Source organism: Callospermophilus lateralis, chromosome 9, assembly GCF_048772815.1.
Source record: "Callospermophilus lateralis isolate mCalLat2 chromosome 9, mCalLat2.hap1, whole genome shotgun sequence".
In the NCBI taxonomy this organism is placed as follows: Eukaryota; Metazoa; Chordata; class Mammalia; order Rodentia; family Sciuridae; genus Callospermophilus; species Callospermophilus lateralis.
Window position 1 is genome coordinate 24,411,935 of NC_135313.1, and position 27,261 is coordinate 24,439,195.

The following is a 27,261-nucleotide window of genomic DNA, read 5'->3' on the forward strand; positions in this document are numbered from 1 at the left end:
TTAAAAATAAGCTACTACAGGGTTGGGGTTGTGGCTTAATTAAAATTGACAAGATGAAAAATATTTATGTGCCATTGGAGATAAATAAATCAATAGGAACAGAACCAGAAATAATCAATCCACAGTTATTTTATATAAATATATATAATTTGTTATATTATATTGTTTTTACTTCTTTCTGGAGAACCTTAACTGCTATACTACCGTGAACAAAAATTAACTCCAAGTGGATCATATACATATTTGTAAGACCCAAAACAAGGACATTATAAAAGAAAACATCAGAAAAAAATATCATGACCCTAGGTCAGGCATATTTAAAACTTTTTAGACATGATATGAAAAGCATTATTTATAGAGATAAAATTGATAACTTGTACTTCATCAAAATTTAAAACTTCTAAAAGACAGTATTAAAATAGTGAAAAGAAAAAGCTAAAATCAGAAGAAAGTACTTATAAAATAAAAAAACTCTCAATACCAGGAAATAAGAAATCAATATAATAACAAAATTGAAGATTTGGTATCACTTCACCAAACAAGATAGATGAATATCAAATAGATACATTAAAAGATGCTCAAAATCTTTTAATTTTTTTAAACTAATGTAATTTTTTTTACTTTAGTTATTTCAACATCTTTAATCATGGGTAAATGTAAATAAAAATTGCCATGATAAACTATTGCATGCCAATAAAGGAAGACTAGATTAAAACAGTGATCATATCAAGTATTAACAAAGACATGGGAGAACTTCAGCTCTCCAGTTGTGTTCATGGTTGGTGGGAATGTAAATTGGTGCAACTACTTTGAGAGACAATTTCACAGTTTCATAAAAGTTAACCCCATATCTGCCATATTATTTAACCATACCATTTCTGAATATTTACCCAATAGAAATGAATGTGTGTATCCATACCTTGTATACATATATTTATAGTAACTTATTTTTTAAGTATTTTTAGTTATATCTTTATTTTATTTATTTATTTTGCTATGTGGTGCTGAGGATGTTACCCAGTGCCTCACATGTGCTAGGCAAGTGCTTCTCCACTAAGCCACAACCCCAGCCCTATAGTAGCTTATTTTTAATAGACCAAAATGGAAAACAGTCTAAATGTCAGTCAATAGGTAAATGGATTTGAAAAAAATGATATGTTCAATGGAATATACTCAATAAAAAATGAATGAAATATTGATACACAGAACATAGATGAATCTTCAAAAATCATGGGAAGGGAAAGAAACTATATAAGAAGAGATACATATTATATAAAATTCTATGAAACACAAATATATGTATATGGTAACAGAAACTAAACCCCTGGTTGTCTGAGGGGGATGGGACAAAAGGGAGCGATTACGTACATCATAACAAATCTTTTGGAGGTATTGGATACATTTATTATCTTTACTATGTATACATTTCATAAGTATATACACATGACAAAACTTATCAAATTGTACATTTTATACATGAGCAATGTATCATGTCATATATAACTCAGTAAAACTAAAACTGCTTTATAAATGAATAAATATAAATATATATATATATTTTCTTATCTTAAAGTGTATATGTATATATATACTCTCCTATCGTAAACTATACTGGTAGAGATTATTCATGTAAGCAGTTATAAAGTAAAAAGTCTTATTGATATGTCTATCAGCCTTAAGAAAATATTCTACACTATTTAACATGGGCACTTCTTTAGCCCCCATGATATTAGACAAAGAAAGTAGGAACTAGGAAATTTATTTCACTATTTTAAAACCTTGTCAGCATCCAAGGTGGAAGCAGTATGCTCTCAAGAGTACATTAGAACAGCTGACTTTCACAGTTTCCAGGATATGGTCCCCTGGTTGTGTTACATTAACATGTTCAGTTGCCATTTAGTTCTATTATTTTCTCCTCTCCTTACCTTCTTTGAATGCATAGTTCATTTTTTTTACTTGTTTAATTTCTTTTTGTTTAAGATAGTATTTTTTTTCTATTTTACTTCACAAATGACTTTTGCAATGAAACCTTACAGCCTATAATAAATAAAATTGGTAATCAATGTAAAGATAAGGATTTCAATGTTTTTATCTTTGTGAGAATTCATAACATTTCATGAAAACCGTATGCACTTGTGTTTCTGATGCCTAAAATCACTTTTCAGGTACCCAGAATAGAATTTGAAATCTTTATGAGCACTTCTTATTCAGCATCTAGTGGCCCTTCAAAAAAATTATGTTACATGATGCAAATAATAATATACTGAATAAATGCCATTCAGTATAAAGGAGAACAGAAATGGACAGTCTTAACTGGCAATTTTAAAACATAGCCCCCCAAATCTTTGGAACTTCTCCCATCATAAAAAAGACATAAGATTAAAAACCCCTGTTTGTGTTTTAAACTCTATACCTCCTCATGGGTTAGCCTGCAATTTTGAATATTCTTTTAAAATTATTTTTTGCATGTACTAATATCAAGGTAGATATAGTCATAAAAATCTTGTATTTTAGTTCTATTCTTTTCTCCTCCTCTTACCCTCTGTGTGTGTTTTTCATTTTTTTCCCTCTCTTCTTGTTGAAGTATTTTTTTAAGATAAAATCTTTCTTCTGTGTTTTTTTTTTTTTTTTTGTGGTGTTATTTGATACAATTGAAGCATAAATACTTATTTTCTTAGTGGAGCCAACCATTGGTCTGGGAAAGTTCTTGGTCTAGTCCTTACCTTGGAACCATCACCTCTCTTCCCTCTAGAATTCAAATAGATGCCTGTGTTTTGCTCAGTTTTGTATTTTATGAAAAATACAACATTGCTGTACAAACATAGTGAGTAGACCTCTGCAACATAGAGTAAGTGGGGGCATGGGAATTGGAGATAAGGCAAAGTTATCTGATGCAGATCTCCTTTAAAAAGCCAATGTCTTTAAAACCATTTAAACAATCTTAGGAATACTGTAAGTTTTGACACATTTTTTGCCTTATTTACCCTTGATTTTGGTGTGCTTCGCAGCTGCTGAAGGAATGGTGTGCAATCATCTATGTTCCAACGATGGCTGTTGGGGTCCTGGGCCCGACCAGTGCCTGTCATGCCGACGCTTCAGCAGGGGAAGGATATGTATAGAGTCCTGTAACCTCTATGATGGGTAAGGAATTGCATACTGTCACTTTTACCTCCTCAGCAGTAAGACACTGATTAGCTCAGATTTTTAAGATTTAAGAAAATGGAAAAATTTCAAAATGTGTGTAGAGATCATCAAGGATTTTTCAGGAGACTTCACACTACAAAAGGGAGATAACAAACACATTTTAAGGCAAAATGGTTTTGTTTCAAATAACAAGTCCAAATATTTGTATCTTGAATAGCATGTACATTTTAGAAATGTTTACTAAGGTAGATAATTTTTAATAAATTATAACAAAAAAGCACAGTTTGGAAAAATAAAAATCATTTTTTTAAGAGGGAAATTTTTATAAAGTTTCAGGTCTCAGCAATCTGTTTTACTTCTGATATTTTCCAGTTACTTTTCACCCACAGTCACTGCATAACTTTTGATTTTTTTTCCATTCCAGTTACATACTTATTTGCATTTTAGGAAGAGTCCATGTTCCTATGTCATTGACAACTATTTAACCCTATTTTTGTAATGTCTAGTTGGAGAGGTTTCTGAAAGTGTTCTGCCACTCTCTAGAAAACTTGAGCAACATTTTAAACTGAGTATTTTCAATTCATTCTGGTAGTGCAATAATCACATTACTAGTAATAAAATCCTAGTATATACTACATTGCCTGGCATTTCATATACTCATAAAACCACTTTATCATAATATACCATTTTATGCATCATAGTTGTCCTTCATAGGTGTGGTAATGCATTTCTTAGCACTCTCTAAGTCAAGTTTCCCCATATTCTTCAAATGAAAATGTTTTCAACAGTTTTGTAAAATACAGCTTTGAAGCTCTTCATTTCTTCTTGTGCCTCATGAATGATCTCATTTTAACAACTATTTTCATGATACCTGATAACACTATAGTTTTGCCTTGTGTATCAATAGGATAAAACTCTATTTATCATAACATTATTATAATGATATTGGTATGTTTCTTCCTTGAAAGATGACCCAAGCATATTCACTTCACAAAATTTAGAAGAAATAGATAAAGCTTAGAATTTTAAATATAAATAACTTATATTTTTATTTTTATTTTTTTTATTTTTTTATTTTTTTTATTGGTTATTCAAAACATTACAAAGATTGCAGAATCCCATCGGTTACACATCCACATTTTTACATAATACCATAATAGTAACTGTTGTATTCTGCTACCTTTCCTATCCTCTACTATATAAATAACTTATATTTTTAAAAAACAATTACATAAGAACATAATTATTTTTTAAATTTTTTAGTTATAGATGGACACAATATCTTTATTTTGTTTATTTATTTTTATGTGGTGCTGAGGGTAGAACCCAGTGTCTTACATGTGCTAGGCAAGCCCTCTTCCACTAAGCCACAACCCCAGTCCAAGAATGTAATTATTTTTCAGGAAAATTTCAGTTTGTAATTTTGTGAGGTACAATAACCTGGTGAATTTGAAAGTGAATTGAAAAGTATGTGCTACTTGTCTCATTGAATTGTGTTCATGCTTATACAGATTGTTATGAAAATGTATTTTCTGTACATAAAATACCTTGGATGAAATATACCTGTTTGTACAGCAGTTGGTGTCTCTAAAATGACTCATAAAGGCATTAGTTCCACTAAGTGAATGTTATATTAAAGTATTTATTAAATTTGTATGTGTAGTTCTAAGCAGGAAATATATTCTATAAATTATTTTATCCAATAGAACAATCTTATAAATAATGAGGAACAGTATAATTAACTGCTTACTAAAATCATAACACTGTAGAAGAACCAAGCTAGCGCTAGAATTAGTTAACACCTGATTTATCCTGTTTTCTTTCCAGAATGATGCTGTTTTTCTTACATATTTCAATTTCAACCTTGTCAGAAATATTAAATTTATAAATATGTGCTTATGTGTGTGTATGTATATATATATACATACACACACTATAATATATATATAATATAATATATATAAATTTGCTACATTCTACAAAACAGTAAATGAGAAACAAATAAGAAATCAAAAAATGCAGGGTCTCTAAGCACTGATGAAGAGATCATCAGTGATATTTAACATTTTTCATATTTACATCAATTTAATTTTCATATTTACATTAATTCAAATCTTGGCTATCCAATGAAGGATTCCCTCGTCCCATCTTGTGACATTGGCTAGTTTCTGTCAACATTGCGAGGTTGCCGGGGTAGTTAAGGCCTTTGAGGAAGAATGAATTCAAATCTTAACTTCATTACGTCCTAATTGAAATGTTCAACTTTTGACAAACACCCTAGTCATTCTAAACTTGGATTTGTTTCCTTCTTCCCTCCCTCCTCACTTCCTTTTTGAAATGGGGTCTCATTGTGTTACACAGGCTGGTCTTGAACTCCTGGTCTCAAGTGATCCCCCTGCTCAGACTCCAAAGTAGCTGGGACTACAAGCACTCACTATTGCATTTGGCTAAACTTGTTTTCTTATATGAAAAATAGGAATAACAATGGAATAAGGTCTTAAGTTCCAGCAATAGAAATTATTATCATAATTTCCTTTTGTGTCTATTATTCTGAGCTGTTTAAATGGTTCAGTGAAATAGTCATGTTAAAAACTGCTGAAAATAATCAAATGCAATTCACATTTACCAAAATTATTGGGAGAGCATACATACACACACGCACACACACACACGAATGCACACACATGCAGTGTGTGCATGTGTGTCTGTGTGTGTATTAGAAGAGAACAAAATCTCAAAAGAGAATTTTTTTGAAGGAAGAAAGAAAAAATAACCAATTCCTGGCTGATTAGCATTCAAATATGGGTCATATAACACTGTATTTCTGTATTTCTTAACTACAATGCATAATCAATTTAGAATGAGAGAAAAAGATAATAGCAATGGTACCTTAAAACTTTTCCTGCCTACCTGGACACAGGGGCACATACCTGTTATCCCAGCGACTCAGGAGGGTGAAGCAGGAGGACTGCAAATTCAAGGCCAGCCTTGCTCATTTAGTAAGACCCTCAGCAACTTACAAGTCCCTGTGTCAAAATTAAGAAATAAAAACCCTGGAGAGATAGCTAAGTGGTAAAATGCCCTTGGGTTCAATCCCTCATACCAAAAAAGTAAAAAAAAAAAAATAAAGTTAAAATCTTTCTGTCAATTCTTCTGAAACTTTCAGATAAACACAGAAACATTAACGATTGTACCAGTCTTAAAAATCTTTGCAGGCATTTTTATTTAAGAATCACAACCCCTCATTGAAACACTATGATTCTCCTTTACAGAGGATATTCAGGAAATTAAACTTAGAAAAGTTGAAGTATTTAAGTCCTAGAAATATCACTGTTGATTGTAGGTTTTAGTTTTGGAAGACTAGCCACTTGTGATTACAGAATCGGTTGAGCGAACACACAAGTATTACAGCAAAAACAAGTGAAACAAATTTAGCAGGAAAAGTTCATGCTCAACAGACTAATTTGTTAGGTCAAATTCAAGTGGAAGGGGAACTCTGGCAAAGTCACAGTAAAGTCACTAGGGGGCAGGGAAGGAAAAGAGCAATGGTGGCAAGAGTAAAGGTTAGGATCCTTTAGGAAGGTAGAAAGGAAGAGAGCCACACAATTGTAAGTCTGTGGAAGAAAAAGCAACAGGTTGTCTCCATGATTTTTCTGACCTGCATCTTCCTCTTCACCTCTCTGTGTGGACAAGTGGGTTTTGGAGTAGAAGAGTAAGAAAAGTATGGCCTCTGTTTGAGTAGCACAAAACTAATGTGCTTCATAACCGTTTAATTTCCAAAGAAATTATTATCCAAAAACAGTAATTAGCTGGTCCCTGGCTTTGAGCTGTCATAAAATTTTACTATACAGTGTTTTTCATTCTCTTCACAGTTTAACCACTCCCCCATACCAGGTCATATGGATCTTCATATTCTGAATGTGTCCTCTGTTGAATACCTTATATCAGTCCTGTTGATGAAGCATACAAAAGAAAACCTGTTTTTATAATTAAGAGTTTAAATTTAAGAAAATTCATAAAAGGTTTGATCTATAACAAACTAATATCTCATACTTAAAATGCGAAAAGCATGTAACTGCCTATGTACACACATAATTAAACCACCTATTTATGCTATTCATTTTGAAAGCCAAACTAATTATTCTGCCTTGGAATAGATAGAGTTGTAATATAACCAACAGAAAACATTGTTCAACCTTTGGACTTCTGTTATTTATGAAGGCTTTAAGTATTCAATTGGGAAAAATAATTCATCACTCTAGGAATAATATGTTTGAATTTGTCACCTAATCAATTGGTGGTTTGGAATGGTAGGTCAGGGAAAAAAGGCATGAAATAATCAATAAATTGGCTACACATATTAGTCAAATTTTGTTAATTACTCTAAATAACATTCAAAATTGTCCTTACCCAGTTCTTCAATCAATTGTACATTAGTAGGAATGAGGTAGTTGGAACATATTATAGATGACTGATACCCAATTATGGAAATGAAACATTTAGAAGGGACTTTGGAAAATTTAGGTATTGATAACCATATAATACACAAATAGTCCAAAAAAATTATGAATGCAGGAAGGATGACCATCATCCCAATAGATTTCAATTAGAAAGTTTTAGGATTTAGCCATTAAACTATTTTTTTTTTAAATTTTATACCATAAAGAATTACTTCAAAAAGAATTGAGATTGAAAAAAAAATGTTGTGATATTAGATCAATAATCTAAGAAAATAAAATCCACCATAAAAGATATTTTTTTCTAATTCTCTAAGGCAGATATTTTGAAAGGAGAAAAGAAATCAAAGCATTTTTTGAAGTTTCACCAAAAATAAATTGAAGACTCTAGGGATTTGAAGGACAAGGATGGGGAACATTTCATGTAACTTAGCAACAAGAAAAATACAATAGTTCTTTCAAAGTTTAGAAATTAAAGCTTCATCCAAGAGTAAACTTTTATATGGATACAAACAGGCATACCCTTATCTAAAAAGGTAGAAAGCGTTTTGCTGTGTCATCAGAAGAGTTACTTTTTTTTTTTTTTTTCTTTTGAGAGGGCTAGAATCTCTCTCACAGGAGAGGTTTCCAGAATGAGTCTTTCATTGAATCCAATAGAGGACAAGGAGAGCCATCTGGCTGCCGTTTATCTTTTCTCCTAATGGAGAACTTAGTCCTTAATGTACAGGGAAATGTTTCTGATGCTCCTGGCACATAGAGAAACAAACTCAAGAATTTACTCTGCCAATAGGACTTTTAGCAGATGTTAGTTCATTTTTTAAGTTGACAGCTTGTTTGCTTACACCTCCTCATGCAGCTGATATTTTCACAGTGAATTTCGGGAGTTCGAGAATGGCTCCATCTGCGTGGAGTGTGACTCCCAGTGTGAGAAGATGGAAGATGGCCTCCTCACATGCCATGGACCGGTAAGCCTGGAGGCGTTGTGGATGTGCTGGCTCTGTAGTATCATGTGTAAATGTTCGTTCTATCATTGTCTTCTCGTTTATCCATCCATTCAGTAGGTATCTATAGAATGCAATGCGGGAACATGTTTAATAGTTCACCTTTGAGAGGCTTACAGTTTTGTAGGAAGATAAAATGTGAGATAAAATATTTGAAAATACAATGGTATCAATATTTATCCCCCTGATAATGTGTCTAAACAGAAGTATAGCTATGAAGTTGTCTTGGAAAATGGCACGTTGTTGAGAAGAACGCTACATGAGAATTTGCTTGAAGTATAATCATTGATGTAATATAAACATTTGTAAGTTATAGAAGATGAGAAACTAATTATATCATTGGGCTAGATGTTGAGAACTTCAAGGAAGGTGCTAGTGAAGTGGTGTTTGACCCATGCTTTGAAGATAAATTTGTAAGAAGGAAATGTAGAGATTTTTAAATGTGATTGTTCACATCGTGTTCAGGAAAAAGTATAACACATTCATTTCTATATTTACCCACTTGTCTATTATGGCAGTGTGAAGGATAGTAAAAAGAAGAAGGAATAAAAGCATTATGATAAACAATATGGCAGAGAGAAGAACTGAGCTATGAGAATCCAAGGAGAAGCTATAGGATCAGGAAAGTCTTCATGGATGAGGTGCCATTTATATAATTTGAAGTTATCTTTAGGGAGAAAATGATACTTATTTTTTAGACCTCCTTTTGGTTTCTATCATTTGGGCTTTTCCTTAATAATAAGATCAGTATGAGTTTGTCATCTCAAAGTGTCATATTCATCCTTCTTTAGAAAAATTTCCAGTTTATCTGTTATTGAATCATCTCTCAGTAGATAATTTGGGGACCAAATAATTTGGGTATAACTAAAAGCTCAATATTGCTCCATAATAATTTATTTAAAATTAAAAAGTATTAATTTTTCTACCAGAGTGCTTATTTAGCACACAATTAGCTTAGGAAAAGAAAATATCACTGAGCCCTCCACACTTCCATTAGGCCCCAATGACCTGTTCTGGAAGTTCATCTAAAGAAGGATATGGAAAACGTGGACAGTTCAGAGGACTACTACAGGATGATTAAACTTGGAAAATCAGATCCCTGAGAGAAAGAAGTGATGTTATTTGGCTTGAAGAACCAAAGTCTAAAAGGCAATTTAATATGTAATGATCTCCATGTAAGTACGTAAAGGGCACATGCAGCTATTTTCCTTCTCCACCATGAACAGGCATGGAAATACAGTCAGTCCACAGCATGAGAAATGTGAATTCCTTAGGGAATGTCATGGGACCTAAGGAAGTAAATTTATGTAAAAGTTTACTAAAACAAGTTGAGTTATCAATACTTGTTCTTTGAACTCTTATTTAGGTAAGTTCTAGATAATAATTCATAAAATGAAAACAGTCTCTTCAGAGACTCTGAAACTTTGAAAATAAACAGTCAAAATGATCAGGGATTTAGCCATCTCCTCTAATCAAGGCTGGGGATGATCAAATGACTCTGGGTCAGCAAACACCTTTTTTAAAAAGTTATGAGCAACGGCAAATCTATCTGCTATTTTATTTGTGAATCCTTATGGATGCTACTTCATTACACTGATATTTCCTATGGATTTATTAGTACTGTTGTCTAACTGAACCTTTTTATTGACACATAATTTTGTTTTTCTTTCCTTTATCCTTTTAATTCTGAAAAAAAAAAAACTCTAAAAACATTTGTTCATTTAATCAACAAATACTATTTAAGAAGTACCTTGTATCAGGTTCCATTAGCACACCAATTATGAGTTTTTACATACTAACAAACTAAATATTAATGTGCAAAAATATTTCTCCAACATCAACAGAGGCATTATTTGCATATTTAAATATATTATTCTCACATTAGTTTTTTTTGCATATATTGCATTCTGTTTATTGAAAACATGATATTTTTACCTTTCTTGTAATTTTTACCTTTAAAAAAATCACTCATTCCTAGTAATTAGTATTTTTAGTCCACCAAATTCCAGAGACAGAAAACTAATTTGCTTAGAAGTAATGCAAGCATAGTAAAAAGTATACCTTATATTTTCTAGAGTAATTTCATAGGGAACTTCCCCTGTAAAAATCTCTATAATAATCTGCTCCATAATATGACTATACTAGTTTTCAAATATTGAAAAATTTTATGACCATTTTATCTATTAATCATAAGTCAAAATCATTATGATCATTATAAATCATATTTATGCTGAGTGTTGTGGTGCATACCTATAATCCCAGCCACGCAGGAGGCTGATGCAATATGATCACAAGTTCAGAGCCAGCCTCAACAATTCAGAGAGGCCCTAAACAACTTGGTAAGACCCTGTCTCAAAAGAAAAAAAATATATAGAACTGGGAATGTTGCTCATTTGTTAAGTGTCCCTGGGTCCAATCCCAGATACCTAAATAAATAAATAATATTCATATCCATGACTTAACATTGAGTGCTCTTTGTGAGCTAGTTCTTTTGTATTTTCACAGACATTTTTTTTTTCATTTTCATTTAGATATTGTTCCCATTTTGCCAATGAATAATCTCAGAACTGTTAAATGAATTGTCCATTATAGTAGATGTATGGATCACAATTGTAGCCTCCCACCTTAGGGTGTTTGACTGTCCCATGCTTTTAGTGATCCTCATGCTGCCTCCTATTATACAAAATTATATTAGTGAAGAACCACTTTATTAATTTATCTTATTTTTTAGGTTTTTACAGTTTATTGTTTATTTATTTTCCAATGGAATTTTAACAGTTTATAAATATAAACATTAAGATAACCCCAAATTAATGCTCTTTGAATTGTCTTAAATTACTTGATAGGAGGGAGTGAAAATAGTCTTATAACGAACACATTTTTTTTTCCATAATGGCAGCTATTGTTGGGCCAGATAATTAATATTACTATTTAATACTAAAATTATGAATTGACATATCAAAAGATAAGAGAAGGTGATCCATCAAAAAAAATAGAAAGTTCAGGAAGGCTAGATGAGGCATCTGTGGAGGATAAGAACACTTAATCAAGACAGTCTGAGATCAGTAAGCCTTGCAGTTATTAGTACAGTACTTTTTAGAAAAATTGCAATGGCTGAGCTCAAGCAGTGGTCCAAATTTTGTGCCTACTTAGGATGGGGATCTGCTTGCTTTCAGCCTTTACAATTCATGTAAGGTTTTTCTCTATTTCTGAGTCCACATGTTGATTTCACAACTGGTGACAGAGATAGTTTTGTGTGCTAAGTAACAGGCATGTATCACTTGGGTTATCCAGCAGTTTCTGGAGGCTTTTCCATGAGACTGACACTGATAGAGGAAGTCATCAATGCTATTTGGAAATCACACTCCTGCCCTTATTGTTTATTCTGGTGAAATCATATTTCTTTGATTTATCAATATTTCCCTAATGATAATAATATATGTAATGTACATTTATATTTATAAAACACTGTTAATCTGAAGCATGCTATAACCTTCTTCATTTAAAATGAAAAGAAATTGAACTTATAATGATAGAAAGTTTCTCCAAAAGACAGACTCAGGAGGATGAGGAGGTGCAACTCAGCTATAGAAGATCTGACCCCAAGTTTCTTGCACTTATCATTTCACTTCATTATTTTTTTTCAGACAACAATGTCTTTAGTATGATAAGAAGAAAATGCTTTCTGGGAATATGCCAGTTTTATGTTAAACGGGATAGTATTATGCTGCCTAATTATGACAGAAATCTAGGATCATTGTGAGAGGAATAAATTTGAAATCAAAGATGTCCTTTGCTTTTATATGTTTATCTGTCTGCTATTGATTATTAAGTTAGTTGATTTATTTTCACAATTTTCCCCATTCTGTGTTACTTTCACTATTTCTGTATAGTTCTGTTAATAAAGGTAAGAGAAGGAATGAGAGAAGAAAGAAAAGTTAGGAAAATCAGACAAAGTTTCAAGAGACCAAAATGTTGCCCAGAGGGGCAGCAATGGAAGAGAAAGGAGAAGGGAATGGAACTGATTTTCAAAATACATACTTGTTTTATATAAAAGCTAGAGTGGCTCTTAAAGCTAGAGTTTCTAAAAAGGATGTGCTGACACAATATATAGCCCTCATGTTGCAATAGCTCTCAGAAAAAACATTGGCCCTTTCACATAGGGTACATAGATAATCTTTTAACTATTCAGAAGCAGCCCCCTCCCTGTAGTGGCCTAGCATTGTAGCAGGCTTTAAACTCATGACACTCCTATTCAACATGTGGTCCCTGAGTCATGGTATCCCTGAAAGAGAAGGCTGGAGAGTTTAGCATATGAATTCAAATTCATGTGAATTCTATATACAACTCCCTGTCCAAAATAAGCTATACCTTATCTCTATTAAGAGGGGACTTAGCATATTCATATGTGGCTCCAAGTAGAGCTACCAGAGAAAATAATCCTGAGAGTAAAATGCAATATTTCTATCAGGATTTGGCCTGATATTTAGTTGTCTAATATATTACAGTGTCCAGAGGTAGCTTACAATCAGGAATTAAATATATTGCCTCCATTTTCTATTATTGCATTTATACATTCATTCTCTACACCTAGTTTTTAAAAATCTTTGGAAATACAAAGATAGAAGAGTAAACATCATAGGTATGTATATTTTTGAGTCCTTTATTATGGAAATAAAATGGGAAATCAGTATATTTAATTTCTTTTGAGATTTGTTAGAATAGTTTTTTTTAGTTATCTCAACTTAAGACATTTTGTTTTCTATCATAATAAAATAATCAAATAGTTGAGATGCTTAAAGAACAAAGAACAAAATATAATTTACTTCAGTAAAATAATCTTGAATATTAAATAAGAACTTAATTTTGACTTCCATGTATTTTTTTACATCTTCTGATATTGTCTGGATATTATTTTACATTATAAGAACTTAATAGAGAAATAATTCCTGATTCCTAATTCAGACTAAAACTGCCTAATTTACTCATAGAAAGTTTTATTCTGTGTTTTGCAAGAAGCATGTTTCTTGTACCATAAGTCATGCCACTGAACATACTTGCACAGTAAACCATTCCCTATAATAGATGGTATTATGTGCCTAAGTACCCATGAGCAGGTGTTAAAATTGGAAGGGTGTAAAGTGTTCTTTCTTGGGAGGAAATAAAAACTTAAAATTAGCAAACTCTTTAGGTAGAATAGGAATTAGGTTTCATAGGCCAATTGTTCATATTTATTTATTTATTTATTTTTAAGCTCTGAACATCACATCAAAATAGTGAAATAGCTGCTTCATTAACCCTCACCAATCTCAAGATTTCCCAGCCTTTGCCTGATTGCTTTTTCTTCATTAACATACTATGATTCTTCATTAGCAATCTCCATCTTTAAATTTTGTCTTATATTTCTTATTTTCCTGGTGTATTATACCAGCAACTGGCAAATTCTGACTTCTTTTTGGTTAATGTTTGTGGAGGTGGCCTAACACTCCCATGAACAGGCTTCATCTCTACGGTATCTCCTAAATAAACAGTTCTGCACAATATTGTGTTTATATTTTGACCTCCAAATTCATAGTTTGTAACTACAATACTGATATAATTGTCTCCTTGGTAGTTATTGTATTCTGTTCATGTGCGTTATCTTCCGTGTGAGCTATCAAAATTGTTGTCCTCTTCTTTAGATATAGACAGATGTTGGGGAGAATGATTGAGGGGAGAAGTTCCAGGGAGGAGTGGTCAAAGAGATTCTATTAGCTTATAATCTTAAGACAATATAGTGTTCAAAAAGGAGGATTAAAATTAAATTTCAAGTAGTAATATTCAAAATATGTACATGTGCAAAATTATAGGTATTTCTTATGAAAAATAACATCTTTAAATTGAAATGTTCTCAATTATCTTTGATCTAAAATTAAACTACTTATTATTTTTATGTGTTTATTATCCACTATATGAGATAAAAATTTTTTAATTGATCCACAAATTCTTAGATGTCTAACATTAATTTTTAAATGTTAATTATGTTGATCTTTAAATCTTTTTATTATTGTTTACTAATCTGCATATTAATCATTAATGTACATTATAAATAAATATATAAAATGAGTTAATTCTACTTAAATTTTCACACTCATAATTATATTATCTTCATACTTGGAAAATACTCTTCATACAGTTTTGTTTTTCTATCTGCTATTTATAATTTAATTTTTGACAATAACTCATCAGAATATACATTGTTATGACTCTCAAACTTTCAATATTGTTCTGTGATTTACTAAAATATATATAAATATTCTTAAAGTGAGTTTTGGCCTTAGCACAAACTGATCTGAGATGAGGAATGACCTAAGAATTACTTTTATATGCCTAGCCTACCTAATTCCTAGTAATTCCATCATAATAAGTTTTAAAATTTAATTTTCAAATGAAGTCCTTCTATAACCAAAATACACTTTGCATTTCACTCTTCTTTGTAAATAAGTGTTTACTAATTTCTATTTTATCTTTTTTCTAATTATTTAGTAATCCCATTCACATGTTTTTAGTGATAGTGATGAATTACCCCCATGGAAAATGGGTTATTATAAAAATTGTTGCAATATAATATAACCAGGAATGGATCACAAAAGTAAAACACTGACATCCTTTTGAAAAAGTCGTTGAACCATTTTGCTGTTCAAATTAATTCACACTAGAGGCATGCCATGGATATCCGTTAACCCAGGGACTAATGGGTTTAAAAGTGCAAATATTTCAAGCATATGTATGTCCCTATAATATTTCCCTCCTACACACAGGGTACCAAAGCTGAACTCGAACCTCTCTTAGTGCTATTTATACAACAAGAGCTACATCTCTATTTGTACTGCTGAAAATGTTCTCTCTAGAGGAAGAGTTATTTGCCACCAAATGAAGTCTTAGTAAATAAACCACATGCTTATGTTTCAATGAAAAGGCACCCACTTTTCTTTGTATTCTTTTTCCTCTTTTCACATTCTAGGGACCTGACAACTGTACAAAATGTTCTCACTTTAAGGATGGTCCAAACTGTGTAGAGAAATGTCCAGATGGCTTACAGGGGGCAAACAGTTTCATTTTCAAGTATGCGGATCAAGATCGGGAGTGCCATCCATGCCATCCGAACTGCACCCAAGGGTAAGCATCCTTGCCAGTCAAGGGCTCCAGCTTGTACGTGTTACTAGTCAGCAGGTGCCCTCATGCATCTCTATTCCTGATACAGTCTCCTAAACTCAGAATGTCATCATAAAACTCTGTTTGTCTTTAGAGAATTCCTTTCTAAGAGAGTCAAAGTTGTTTGTGCCCTCAGAAATATTTCTGCTTAACATTTACCTACAACCATTTTATTAACACATTCAGGCCAGGAAGGTAGTGTTGGGTATAGTTTGGATATGGTATAGAAACTCCTTCAATTTTAACTGTAGATTCAAGATTCAGAAAAGATAAGTTAATAATCATACTTCTGAGATTTATGTTTAGTAAATCTTTATCAGTTTTTCTGTTTCTTTGTTGTCATAGCTTAAAGTGAGGATATCTCTCTTTGATAAATACTACCTTGGATAACTCCTTCAATGAAATCCAAGCAAAGGTAGTAATGGCAGAAAAAAAGGAGACCTAGTGATATGAATTTTAATAAAATAACTAGAATATTTTGTACAAGTAATTTTGTTGTTTGTTATCCTATAACCTAAAATTTCTTTGACTGTAATAGGATAATTTGAAGATGGTTACACATTTTTCTGTTTCAAAAGGTTGTATTGTACAATGTATAATGATCAGATTGCCTGTGATATGGGTAGCAGTGGAATAACAAAAACACATTAGAGAAAGAACACTCAACTATAAAAGAAGTAACATCACTCATCTAGAAAATCCCAAAACTATGTTTTCAAATTTACCTTAGTAAGGATTTTTCTTTTTTATTCCCCTCCAGAAAGTGCATAATGTTAGAATTGAGAGCAATTTCACATACTCTGTCCTCCTCCTGTCCATAAACCCTCTTCTCCATTGTGAATGTCCAGAAGGCTGTGTGTGTGCGCACACACACACACACACACACACACACACTTGCTGAGAGTCATCTTGGGTACTTTCTATCTGGGAGGAAAGTGTGAAGTTCCATAAAAAGATTTTCTGCCAGATTAAGGCCTAGCTGTTAGAGGATATTGAAGAAGTTAAGCAAGCAACATCATTTTCTGCCAAGAAAACATCAATTTGCAGATGCTGCTACAATTTCCTACAGGTCAAGAAATCAGCTTAAGTCACTCTGTGAAGTGGCAGATCCTCAAAAGGTAAAGTAATATTCTGCCATTCAAATTTAAATTCAGTTTGGAAGAGCTAACTACCAACTCATTGGTTTATACATAAGCAAGTACATTGAGGATGCTGAAATAGTCACATAGACATTTTGCTTCAAGGAAACTAGAAATAATAAACTGTTCTGTTTGTGGGTTTTGGCACACCTGAGTTAAGAGTATTTCATTTAAAAAAAAAAAAAAACTGGTACTGCTGGAGCAGAAGAGTCAGCAACTGGAAGAGAAAAGTTTGCCTGCTAAAATCATCCACAAGAGGGTTTTATTGTTTTGCAGCTAAAATTAAACCAGTAAATTATTCAATATAATGTTGATGTCAACAGCTGTTGCCATTCAAAATGAGACCTTTTGCGGTTTTTGCAAATCTAATTACAATGCAGCCATTAGGGAAATGAAAGTAGAGATCACAGAGCCATAGTCTGGATGTGTGGCTGGTGTGTCTTCCTCTCCACCCTTTTAAATCACGATTATATAATAAAGGAAATCATACATAGTGGAGGGAAACAGAAGTAGGGAGCAATAGAAAACGATCAAATTATCATAGCAGCAAAATTTGGATCTCAGCAAAAAGGGAATATGAAGGTGTAATAAGGAACAAATCTCTGATTTGTTCATTTGGGAACTCTGATAAATAGAAAGAGGATGCCCTTAGCAACTCATGGCTGCATAATCATAGTGACACAGAATCCAAATATTGTACTCCCCATCATCATTTAAGGTAAATGTATTTCTCTAATGACTGACTTGGTCCTGAGAAATTTTAATTGTTTTTATTTAGCTTCCTACTATCCTTTTTGTAATTGCCTCTATATTGTTCAAGTTTACTCATTTCATAAATGCTGTGATTCCCAGAACAAGTTATTTTGTTGTTGTGCCTCAGATCAAAATTTAGGAGTTCCCCTGAGACTGATTTCCCCTTAACTCCAAATTGAACATAAGCATATAGAAGTATCATCTGTCTTACAAAAGATCCCGGCAGCAGTCGGGTTGATGGGATGAGTGACTGTTTTCATTCCTAAACACATGTAATAGATGACCTATCTGTAGGTGTGAGCTCACCAGGCCCGCTCCACTTTGGAAATCCGCTTTTCTTTTATATGCCAATATTATGTCAGGTAATTCAAGAACCAAGTTAATGGAAATGGTCTTTCCAATTACACTTTTTAGAAGTAAAGTTCTTACTTTGAATACTGTTTAATGATTTTTCTGAAAATAAAATTTCCTACGTAATACCTTAAAAGCACTTTTACTACTGTAAAAGTACATTAAACATATTGGCTCTAATAAGGTCCTCAGATATGTTTAAAATAGGTTATCCATTTAGCTCCTATCAGGAAATTCTCACCAGAATCCCTAAAGAAAAGGGGAAAATACAAAAAGACAACCAACTAAACAACAACAAGAGCAACAACAACAAAAAGCATGTCTCTTCTTGCCATGCCTAGAGGACACTTTTTAGCACCATGTTCTTATTTTATTCATTCTTTGGCTTCCTTGTGTTGTATACTTACTCTGCCTCAGTGATAGGCAAGTTCAGAAATGAAGAAGATAAAGATCTTAAAATCTATGAACTCACAGTACAGTGAATGTATATTCTTTACTCAACTGAAGACCAGACCCTTCTCTACTATATTTTAAAATGATGACCAAGAATTTGAAACTGAGGAATGTTGTGCCTATTTGTAATTAGCAACTAATTTGAATTTTAAAAGAAAGCTTGTAAAATAAATTTATTATTATCAGTTGGCAGTGAGTTCAGGGATTATAATTTCTTTAGTAACATTACTTCAACCCTTTTCAATGGATGTTGATTTCATTTTAGTCTTATTTCAAATCAAACCTGTATTTGAGACATGAATTAGAGTTTATTTCATGGGACATCTTTTAAAACTCTCATTGAATTTTTGTTAAACTTAGAATCATGATTTCACATGTGCTTTAACCTCTTTTTATCAATTCTTTTTATAATTTAAAATTTTATAATAAAAAAAATGTATTGATGGAGAGAAGAAAAGAAAACCTGCTTGTGGAATTGTTGTCTATATTGTCAAATTATAAAATTTAAAAATGTTCTGTATTTTCATTTCAAAATTTGGAGATTTTTTCCCCAATATATCTAAATTGCATTTGTTATATGGATATATCAAGATTTATACATTATTAAGTACCAAATAATGTTAACCACAGATCAATCATCAGAATTCCAGATATAGTTTTGGAATGTTAGGCATGTTATGGATTTCTTTTCTGATCTTTCTGAAAATATTCTAATTTGGAACATTAATTCTTTAGTTGTATTATTCCATATTCTATTTTTGTCTCTTACTTTTCATTTTGACTGTTTAGAGTTTAATATTTCTCTTGTTCTGTGATTTTTGCTGAATAAATGTAATTTCTGTGGCTTATAGAGAGGAAGTGCATGAATTGAAATACTACATGCATCTTTAAATACACAGTGGCTTATACCTGGAAAGTGTGATTCCAATCAATCATAGCCTCACTCCTCTTAGTGTTTCATTTGTTTCTTTTATCCTTGGTTTATAAATGCAATTAAATCACAAATAACCTAATCAGTCTCCTCAAACTTCTTGAACTAAGTCTTGTCCCTTGTTCCCTCTCTTCCACTTATTTTTGTATCTATTTCCCCAACTTACAAGAAGAAAAATTCTAGACTTAACAATCACAAAATTATTTTAGTAATTTTTAATTTACTAGATTTCTCTGCATTTCTCTGATGATCTTCATCTTCTTCTCAAGGTTCTTTCCTGATTTGGTTTCAAAGACACCATAGTTAATTAATTTTACTCAATTATATTTATACCCACATGCTTTGGGCACAAGACACTATTTGATGTTATATGCCACTGGAGTTCCTTGGGTCTTAATCTTTCATTTCTGCTTTTCTCACATTATGTATTCGTCTTCAGCCTATCTGTCTACTGCCATTGTTTCAAAACTGACTATGCTGTGTATGTGGTTCCCCCTTTAACCCAGACTAGCCTTTCCATCTGATAAGGAACATTTCCACCTAGATGTAGGATAACAGCACTAAACTCTAGATTGAAAGAATCAACCCCTCCTCCTCTTCCTTTAACACAAACAGAGAAAATCCTCCTGGATTCTCTCAGGGTGCTGTCTCTATTCTGCAAGCTAGAAACATAAGTCATCCCCAAGTGCTGGAGTCCGGCTGGGCTAAATAACCGAGAGGTGACAAGCAACTTGACAAGCAACTTGAAGGTTGAAGCAGGAACTACTTTATTGCGAGTGAACTCAGCAGGAACTGAAGGAGAACTCAAAGTAGCGGCACCAGAGATAGCAGGAGCCGCTTTATTTTGGGACAGCAGAGGTATATACACCCAACTGATTACACACAGCTTGACTCAATTAACATCATCTAGATACAGCAGTCAGCCAATAAGGAATTCTCACCATTTTAATGGCTCGCTGGCGTTACTTCACAAACCACTCCTCCTGGCAAGCTGCCAGGCGCCATCTCGACTTGTTTACATCCCCAACATCCAAGTCCTTTGGTCTTTTCACTTGCACCTTTAATCAGCCACCAACTCCTCCCCATCCCATACCTTTGAAGGCATTTCTTGTGTCCTTTGCCTGTGTCCTTAGTGATCATTTTGGTAGTTTAGTCCCTCACCTCTTACGTGGCCTAAAACTTGTTCCATGTTGAAGAAGACCCCAGCTGAATAGCCTCCAAGTAGCAAAAACATCTATTTAAAATACAATTCTAGCAATTTCACTGTTTCTTTAAAACCATACAATAATTTACCATTCCATTTTTTAAAACATAGTCTTCTATGTCTGGCTCTTTCTCTTAACTCTGTTGCCCCATGGTTTGTTCCATAACTATTCGAATTTGTTTGTGGTTCCTTCTTTTATCACCCCTTAAAACTCTTGCCGTGCTTACCCCAGCCCTCAGTGCCCTAAACTACTGATCCATTCCAGAGGGTGACTACCACCCTCCAGAGTAGCACAAGTTGGTCCCTCTTGTGTCCTCCTTTAAACTACTCTTTTTTTTTTAACATGTCTTATTACACTTATCATATCATACAATACACATCTGTTTATGTATCTACTTCCTTCAGTAAATTGTGAGCTCAATGAAAATAGAAGTGTCTAATTCATCTTTTCTCTCCCTGTAGCTCCTAAAAGAGTAGGAACACTTTAGTAGGCATGTAATAATGGGCTTCTTGAATGAGTGAAGATCTTTCATTATTCACATTTTCCCCTCAAGTTGAATTTCACTATTGAATATTTTTATCTTTCAAGTGTTATTATAAAGATTGCAAACTAACCATAGCTTTTGAGATTCTCACTTGGAAATAAGAAGTAGACTATTAATTTTACAAAATGGCAATACTGTATTCAAAAAGCATTTTGAAGAGATATAATAAGAACTTAGAAAAATAAGTTCTTCAGAATAGAATAAGAGAAAAACATATGAGACCATTTGGAAGATGGTTTTAGCAGTTAATTTTTAATTTTTATAAGTTGTTTTTGATTATAAACTATACATATTACCAATTCAATGATATGTACTCTAGTTATTTACTATTGGTTTGTGTTCTAAAGACTTTTGTCACAGGTATATTTCCAAAATTTATGTAAGCTAAAATTTTTCATTATTTGCTGCTCAACAAATCCACAAAGCAAAAATGCAAGTAAATCAATTTTATAGCCAGTAGAAATATTGTAACACATAATGATGAAGCAGAAAGATAGTGACTTAATAATTATTTTAGGTAAGTTTTATTAATTCACTAATATTTGGTGTCATCTAAAGATATTATGCATGATCTAGCCTTGTATATTGGCAACTTTTTAGATCATTTTATCATGATTTTAGCTCCAGGTACTTTTTCAGCTTTGAAAATTAAAAGTTTAGAATATCTATATCTATCTATAATATGAATATATATATACACAAATATATATACATATATATATATTCATATGAATACATATTCTTTGTTACAAATCAAATACCTGTAGGTACAATCTTAATAATTTCCTGGAGCTATTCATCTTTGATGGGAAAAAGAAAATAAGAACAATTCAAATACATTGGAAGAAGGAAGAAATAATATTTCTATAGTAGCTTAAAATGAAATTCAAGGGACTGTGTATTAGAATTCTGTGCACTTACATGTGCTTATTTAAATGTTCAAATCAGTGGGCTCTTTAGTTACCTGGGTCTGAGTTTATTCATGTACTTAATGGTGTTTCTTATTTGTTTGTTATTTTTCCATTCAATTTTAGGGCCGAAAATATTTTTTTTAAATCCTGTTTTTTTTTTTTTTTTGTATGTTATGGCACTGCTATTTTAAAAGAAATCATCAAAATAAACTACAGCATGGTGAATTCAGTTTACACTTTTTGAATAAATTAATATTTAAAGATAAATATGTTCTTAAAAACAGTCACAACAAAGAATTGAAATAATTCAATTATGTAAAGTATCCATAGGAATAACATTAAAGCATGTTAACTCATTTTCTGCCAAAATCAATCTTTAATGATCATCAAACATGAGGTTATTATAGTGTATTGAATTTCTCATGTTTCCTTTTTTATTGATTTTGATTTTTACTTACACTTAAGGCTGTTTAGAATAACTCATATACATGAAAACAATTATAGTGATTGAAATATAAAGTTATTCACCAAGACATATAATCATAAATGTTGCAAATGAATTGAAGTATGTTTGGAAGTTAAACACAGAACCAGGATAAAAATTCCTTTACTATGCCCACATTTCCTTGACATTCCACTTAGGTGATTCTGGCAATTCATTCTGTGTATCCATTGAGGAATTTTCTTTTTGCTGGCTTTAAAGTCATGTTTCAAAAATTATGTGATAATCGAAATTAAGAGTTTGACACAGTCAAACTTATCTGATTGTTTTTGAAAATGACTAATTTTTCTTTCCTTGTATTTTTTTTTTTAATTCGCATCTTCTGCAGGTGCATAGGCTCAAGTATTGAAGACTGCATCGGCCTGATGGATAGGTACTTGGTGTGCTTGCTTCCCATGTTCTTCCTCCGCCGAGGCTCCATGTGTGAGCACTGGTGCATGTGTGTGCATGTCACTGTGGATGGAGAATGATGTTTTCTGTTCTGTAATTGCCTGCAGGTGTAACGGTCCCACTAGTCATGACTGCATTTACTACCCATGGACGGGCCATTCCACTTTACCACAACATGCTAGGTAACATCTACCATGTTTCCATTTTATCACTCAAATCCTTTCCCAGTTATCATGGATAAAAAAAATACTAACCAGTCAGATTAAAGTTATAATTATATATTAATTTAGTAAGTTGTGACAGATACTTAAAACACTTTTCTTTTCCAGCCACATTTCTTAACTCTTTTTTCTTCATTTACTATGACTTGAGTCCTAATGAACAATTATATACAATTTAAAAACAATTTTACTTATTATTCTAGAACTTTAACAGAATATGTTCAGATTTTATTATGTAAATACAAAAAGAAATATTTTAAACAAGGGATTTGCTAAATTGACCAATGTTTATGTTTGTTATATAATTTGAATTCAATTTCTGATTTTACACTATTTTGAACCAGTTGGTATATTCTCTAGGTAGTAGAATTACTATGAAAAAGGCAATATAAAAATATTTTGTATCGGTAAAAGTACAACTAGAATTATCATACAACAAAATATTTTACTCATGTTCATACAAAAATCTATATGTGAATGCTTATAGTGGTTTTAATCATGAGGACCAAAAACTAGAAAAATTTTAAATGTTCTTCATTTATGGCATATACTTCCATTTTAACACTATTAAGTAATAAAAAGGAATAGACTACTGCTATACATTACATAGATGGATCTCAAATACATTATGCTAAATAAAAGAAGCCAAACTGTAAAGAATACATACTGAATGATTGCTTTTATTTGGCATTCAGGAAGAGTCAAAACTATCAGGACAGAAAAATCAATCATTGTTGCCAGGGGCTAGAGGTTGGGGGATGACTTTAACTACAGAAGAGCAAAAAGAAATTTGCAGGGATAATGGAATAATCTGTATCTTGATTTTGGTACTGGTTGCACAAGCAAAAGTGCTTGTCAAAAACTTTAGAACTGAATATTTTACCATATATAAATGATAGAAAGGCTGAATTTTACTCTATACTTCAACAAACCTTAGTTTTAAAACATCTCATAAAATATTTCCTAAGAATAACTTTGCTATTTTATATATTATTATATTACATATGATGCAGTATAGCTTTCATATTATTGTATTATATGTAATATAATATAGACTATATTATCAGTTTTGTGAAACAAATTAATTACATCTATTTGCAAAAGAGAAAAGTAAAGGTAAAATGCAATAGGCAAATGAGAATTTTGGATGAAGTATGCCTAAACTCTTGTGTCAAAGTATAACATAAAAGTACAGAAATATATAAGTTTAGAGGTCAGTGAATTTCTCAAAATGAAACAGTTGTGTTTTTTCATTCAGACACCATTATCTTTAAATGTTTTTCAAATTTAAAGTGATCAAATACAAGACATTCCTTTTTTTTTTTAGTGAAGTAAATAGAGACATTAAAATCCTCAAAGAAAAGTATTAGAGTGAATGGATGTATGCAATTGTGTCACTTTGGCACATGGGTATAATCAAGACTGATTTGTATAGTTAAGGTTAAAATTAGGGAAAAAAAAGATGAAAGAAAGTGGAAGTGAAGGAAAAGGATAGGGAGGGGGAAAAATAGTCTAAAGTGCATTTTTATGAGCCCAGGTCTGTCTTGGATGGCTCCTATGTTCATTAAATAACTTTTCTTCTTTGAGACATTGGTTCAGTCACTGCCCTGTCATATCGAAGAGTGTTTCCAAATATAATTTCTTATAATTATACCAGTGGACAAGTGAGAGAATATAGTATGGTGGTGAAGTATGCTGTCTCTGGAATCAGATGCTCTGAGTTCAGAGCTGAGCTCTAGCTTTTCAGCTGACTGTGGGCAAATTCCTTGAGCTATCAGAGCGTCACTTTTTTCTTTTTTTCATGTGTGAAAGGATGGTATTAGTAAAATTCACCAATTGCTTGAGAAGATTCAGTGTGCCCATAGAGCAGTGCCTGGTTCATAGAAATTGCTAAGTAAGTGTCATTATATTATTTTTCTATGGATCAAAGATTCTCAAACTTTGGGAATGGAAGAACATGCCTCCCAGAGGTGAAAGAGGGAAGTCTCTCAAGGCTGGGGACCTTTTATGTGTGGTACTACCCTTCTGATAGACTTCTTGAAGGAAGGGAGGACATTTCTGCCTTTTCCCTGAGAACCTTGGTCATTATGAGAGCTACTGGTACTGATGACCACAGGTCATAAGATGGCATAATGTCGCGAGGGGCAAACTTGCAACGTATGCAGTTGAGGGGGAGAAATAAAGAATGTTCATGTGTTTCTGCCCTTTTTAATGCTTTATTCACTCAAATCACTCAATACAATTTCATTCTATAGGTTCTTAATCAAGAAAATGACCATTCTTAATGCTAGGCACTGCAATAGACAATTAATTCACAGCAAACAAGTCCAGATTAATTAATTCACAGCAAACAATTCTAGATTAATTTTAAGCACTGCAAACATGCTTAATCATGATAGGCTAATGACAGACATTCCCTCTGAGTACTAAGTTCAAAAGTCTCAAATCTTGGCTTTAAGTCCAGCAGATGCACATTCACTCAGACCTTGGTGATCAGGTCAGGAACCAAGGCAGGCTTCTCCTGGGGTGGAGCAGATGGCCGGCTGAAGAGAGGCTTGTAGGGAGAAGTTGTGTCTCTCACAAGGGTCTAGAAGAGGTGGTAAAGTAAATCTATGCTTTGAACTTAGCTTTAAAGCAATGCAACTCTATTCTTCAATGATAATGACTTGCCAGAATTAATTGACTTGTCACAGACTGTTTATAAAACAGTTTGGAATTTACATGAAGGATTTAGCCTCTTTGGAAAAGCCTAAGACCATGGAGCATTTTAACACAGATTGGGTAACTAATGAGAATAAGAGGTATCTTTTTTCAGATCCTTAATGTTGCAGGGGATATTTACCCCTCTGTGATGGGTGTGTGTGCAGTTCACTGAAAACAGGGTACTAATCTACTAAGATATCAAGTCATTTTCCACTTTTAAATTCCATTATAGTTTTTAAAATAGCTCTTTCTTAATTGATTAAAGTGAATATTACATAATATGGAGGGGGGGAGCCACGATTGAAATTAAGTGTTTTAAGTTTCATGAACCACATTTTAACTGGAAGATTATCCAAATGCCTAGCTTCTTTGAGTCACAGAAAATTACATGGAGCATGACAATTTGGCTATTTTGAGATATTTTGAGTTCATACTACCTACTGCCCCATTATACTGTATTCACTTTCCTATATCAGCAGGGGAAAAAATTTTAAAGATTTAAATGAAAACAGGTGAAATGTTTCCAGTCTTGATCGACTTCCATTTTCTAAGCAGTGTTATTCTTTCCCAAGCCTGCAATTTGTGAATTGGTTTTCCACACTCCATTTACCTTACAGGCTGCTGCTGGAATTTCTTCCAGGAAAATTGGATAGGACAGAATAGAATTTTTTTTTTTTTTTTTTTTTGCCTGTAGTCTCCCAGAATATGTTACCTACAATGAAAATAGTACCTGATACTTTAGAACCTCTCCTTAACCTTCTGATTTGAATTAAAAGTGTAAAGATAGATTTTACTTTGATCAGCTTTTTTCCCATCCATACCTCCCTACTTTTGATGGCTTTCCTTCAAGTATCTTTTAAGTAACATGTACAATATTTTTATTATTTTTTGTATGCCATTTAATTTAGCTTGTCCATGTGCTATTTTCATGTAGACTTTAATAAAACAAAATATTCTATTCTATTCTATTCTATTTTGGATTGTCAAGTATATATGTCCAAAGCTTTTTAAAGTCCTCGTCCCTTGTTCCAGAAAGAACTAAGTTTCTTAATCTCAATAGGCAAAGGCTCTATTAGAGGGCAAAGCATTTCTGCATGTTAGTTAGCATTAAAAAAAAATGTGAACTAAGAATTTTTTCTAATTTATGAAAGAATCTATTAAAATGTCTAGATATTTGTTTTAGCATTTTTATCTGGCTTCTTTGTTCCAATTCAATTATTCTAGGTGCTTCAAAATATGAAGTATGGTAATTGAACTCAGTTTAACTCTAACTCTGCTATGCACTACTGCTTGAAATATTTTATATCTTTGTCACATTTTAATGCCTGTGCCACTCTTTTACTTATGGTATAGTGGTTATTA

General features: G+C 32.4%; 1 protein-coding gene across 1 annotated transcript in view; it reads left to right on the plus strand.

Moving 5' to 3' along the window:
• Positions 1-27,261, plus strand: part of Erbb4 (erb-b2 receptor tyrosine kinase 4) — a 681,070-nt gene that overhangs the window by 423,742 nt on the left and 230,067 nt on the right. Inside the window, exons 13-16 of the mRNA XM_076866449.2 lie at positions 3,009-3,141; positions 8,473-8,566; positions 15,606-15,760; positions 22,914-22,958. Coding sequence (XP_076722564.1) covers positions 3,009-3,141; positions 8,473-8,566; positions 15,606-15,760; positions 22,914-22,958 — 427 coding nt within the window. The remainder of the gene's footprint in view (positions 1-3,008; positions 3,142-8,472; positions 8,567-15,605; positions 15,761-22,913; positions 22,959-27,261) is intronic.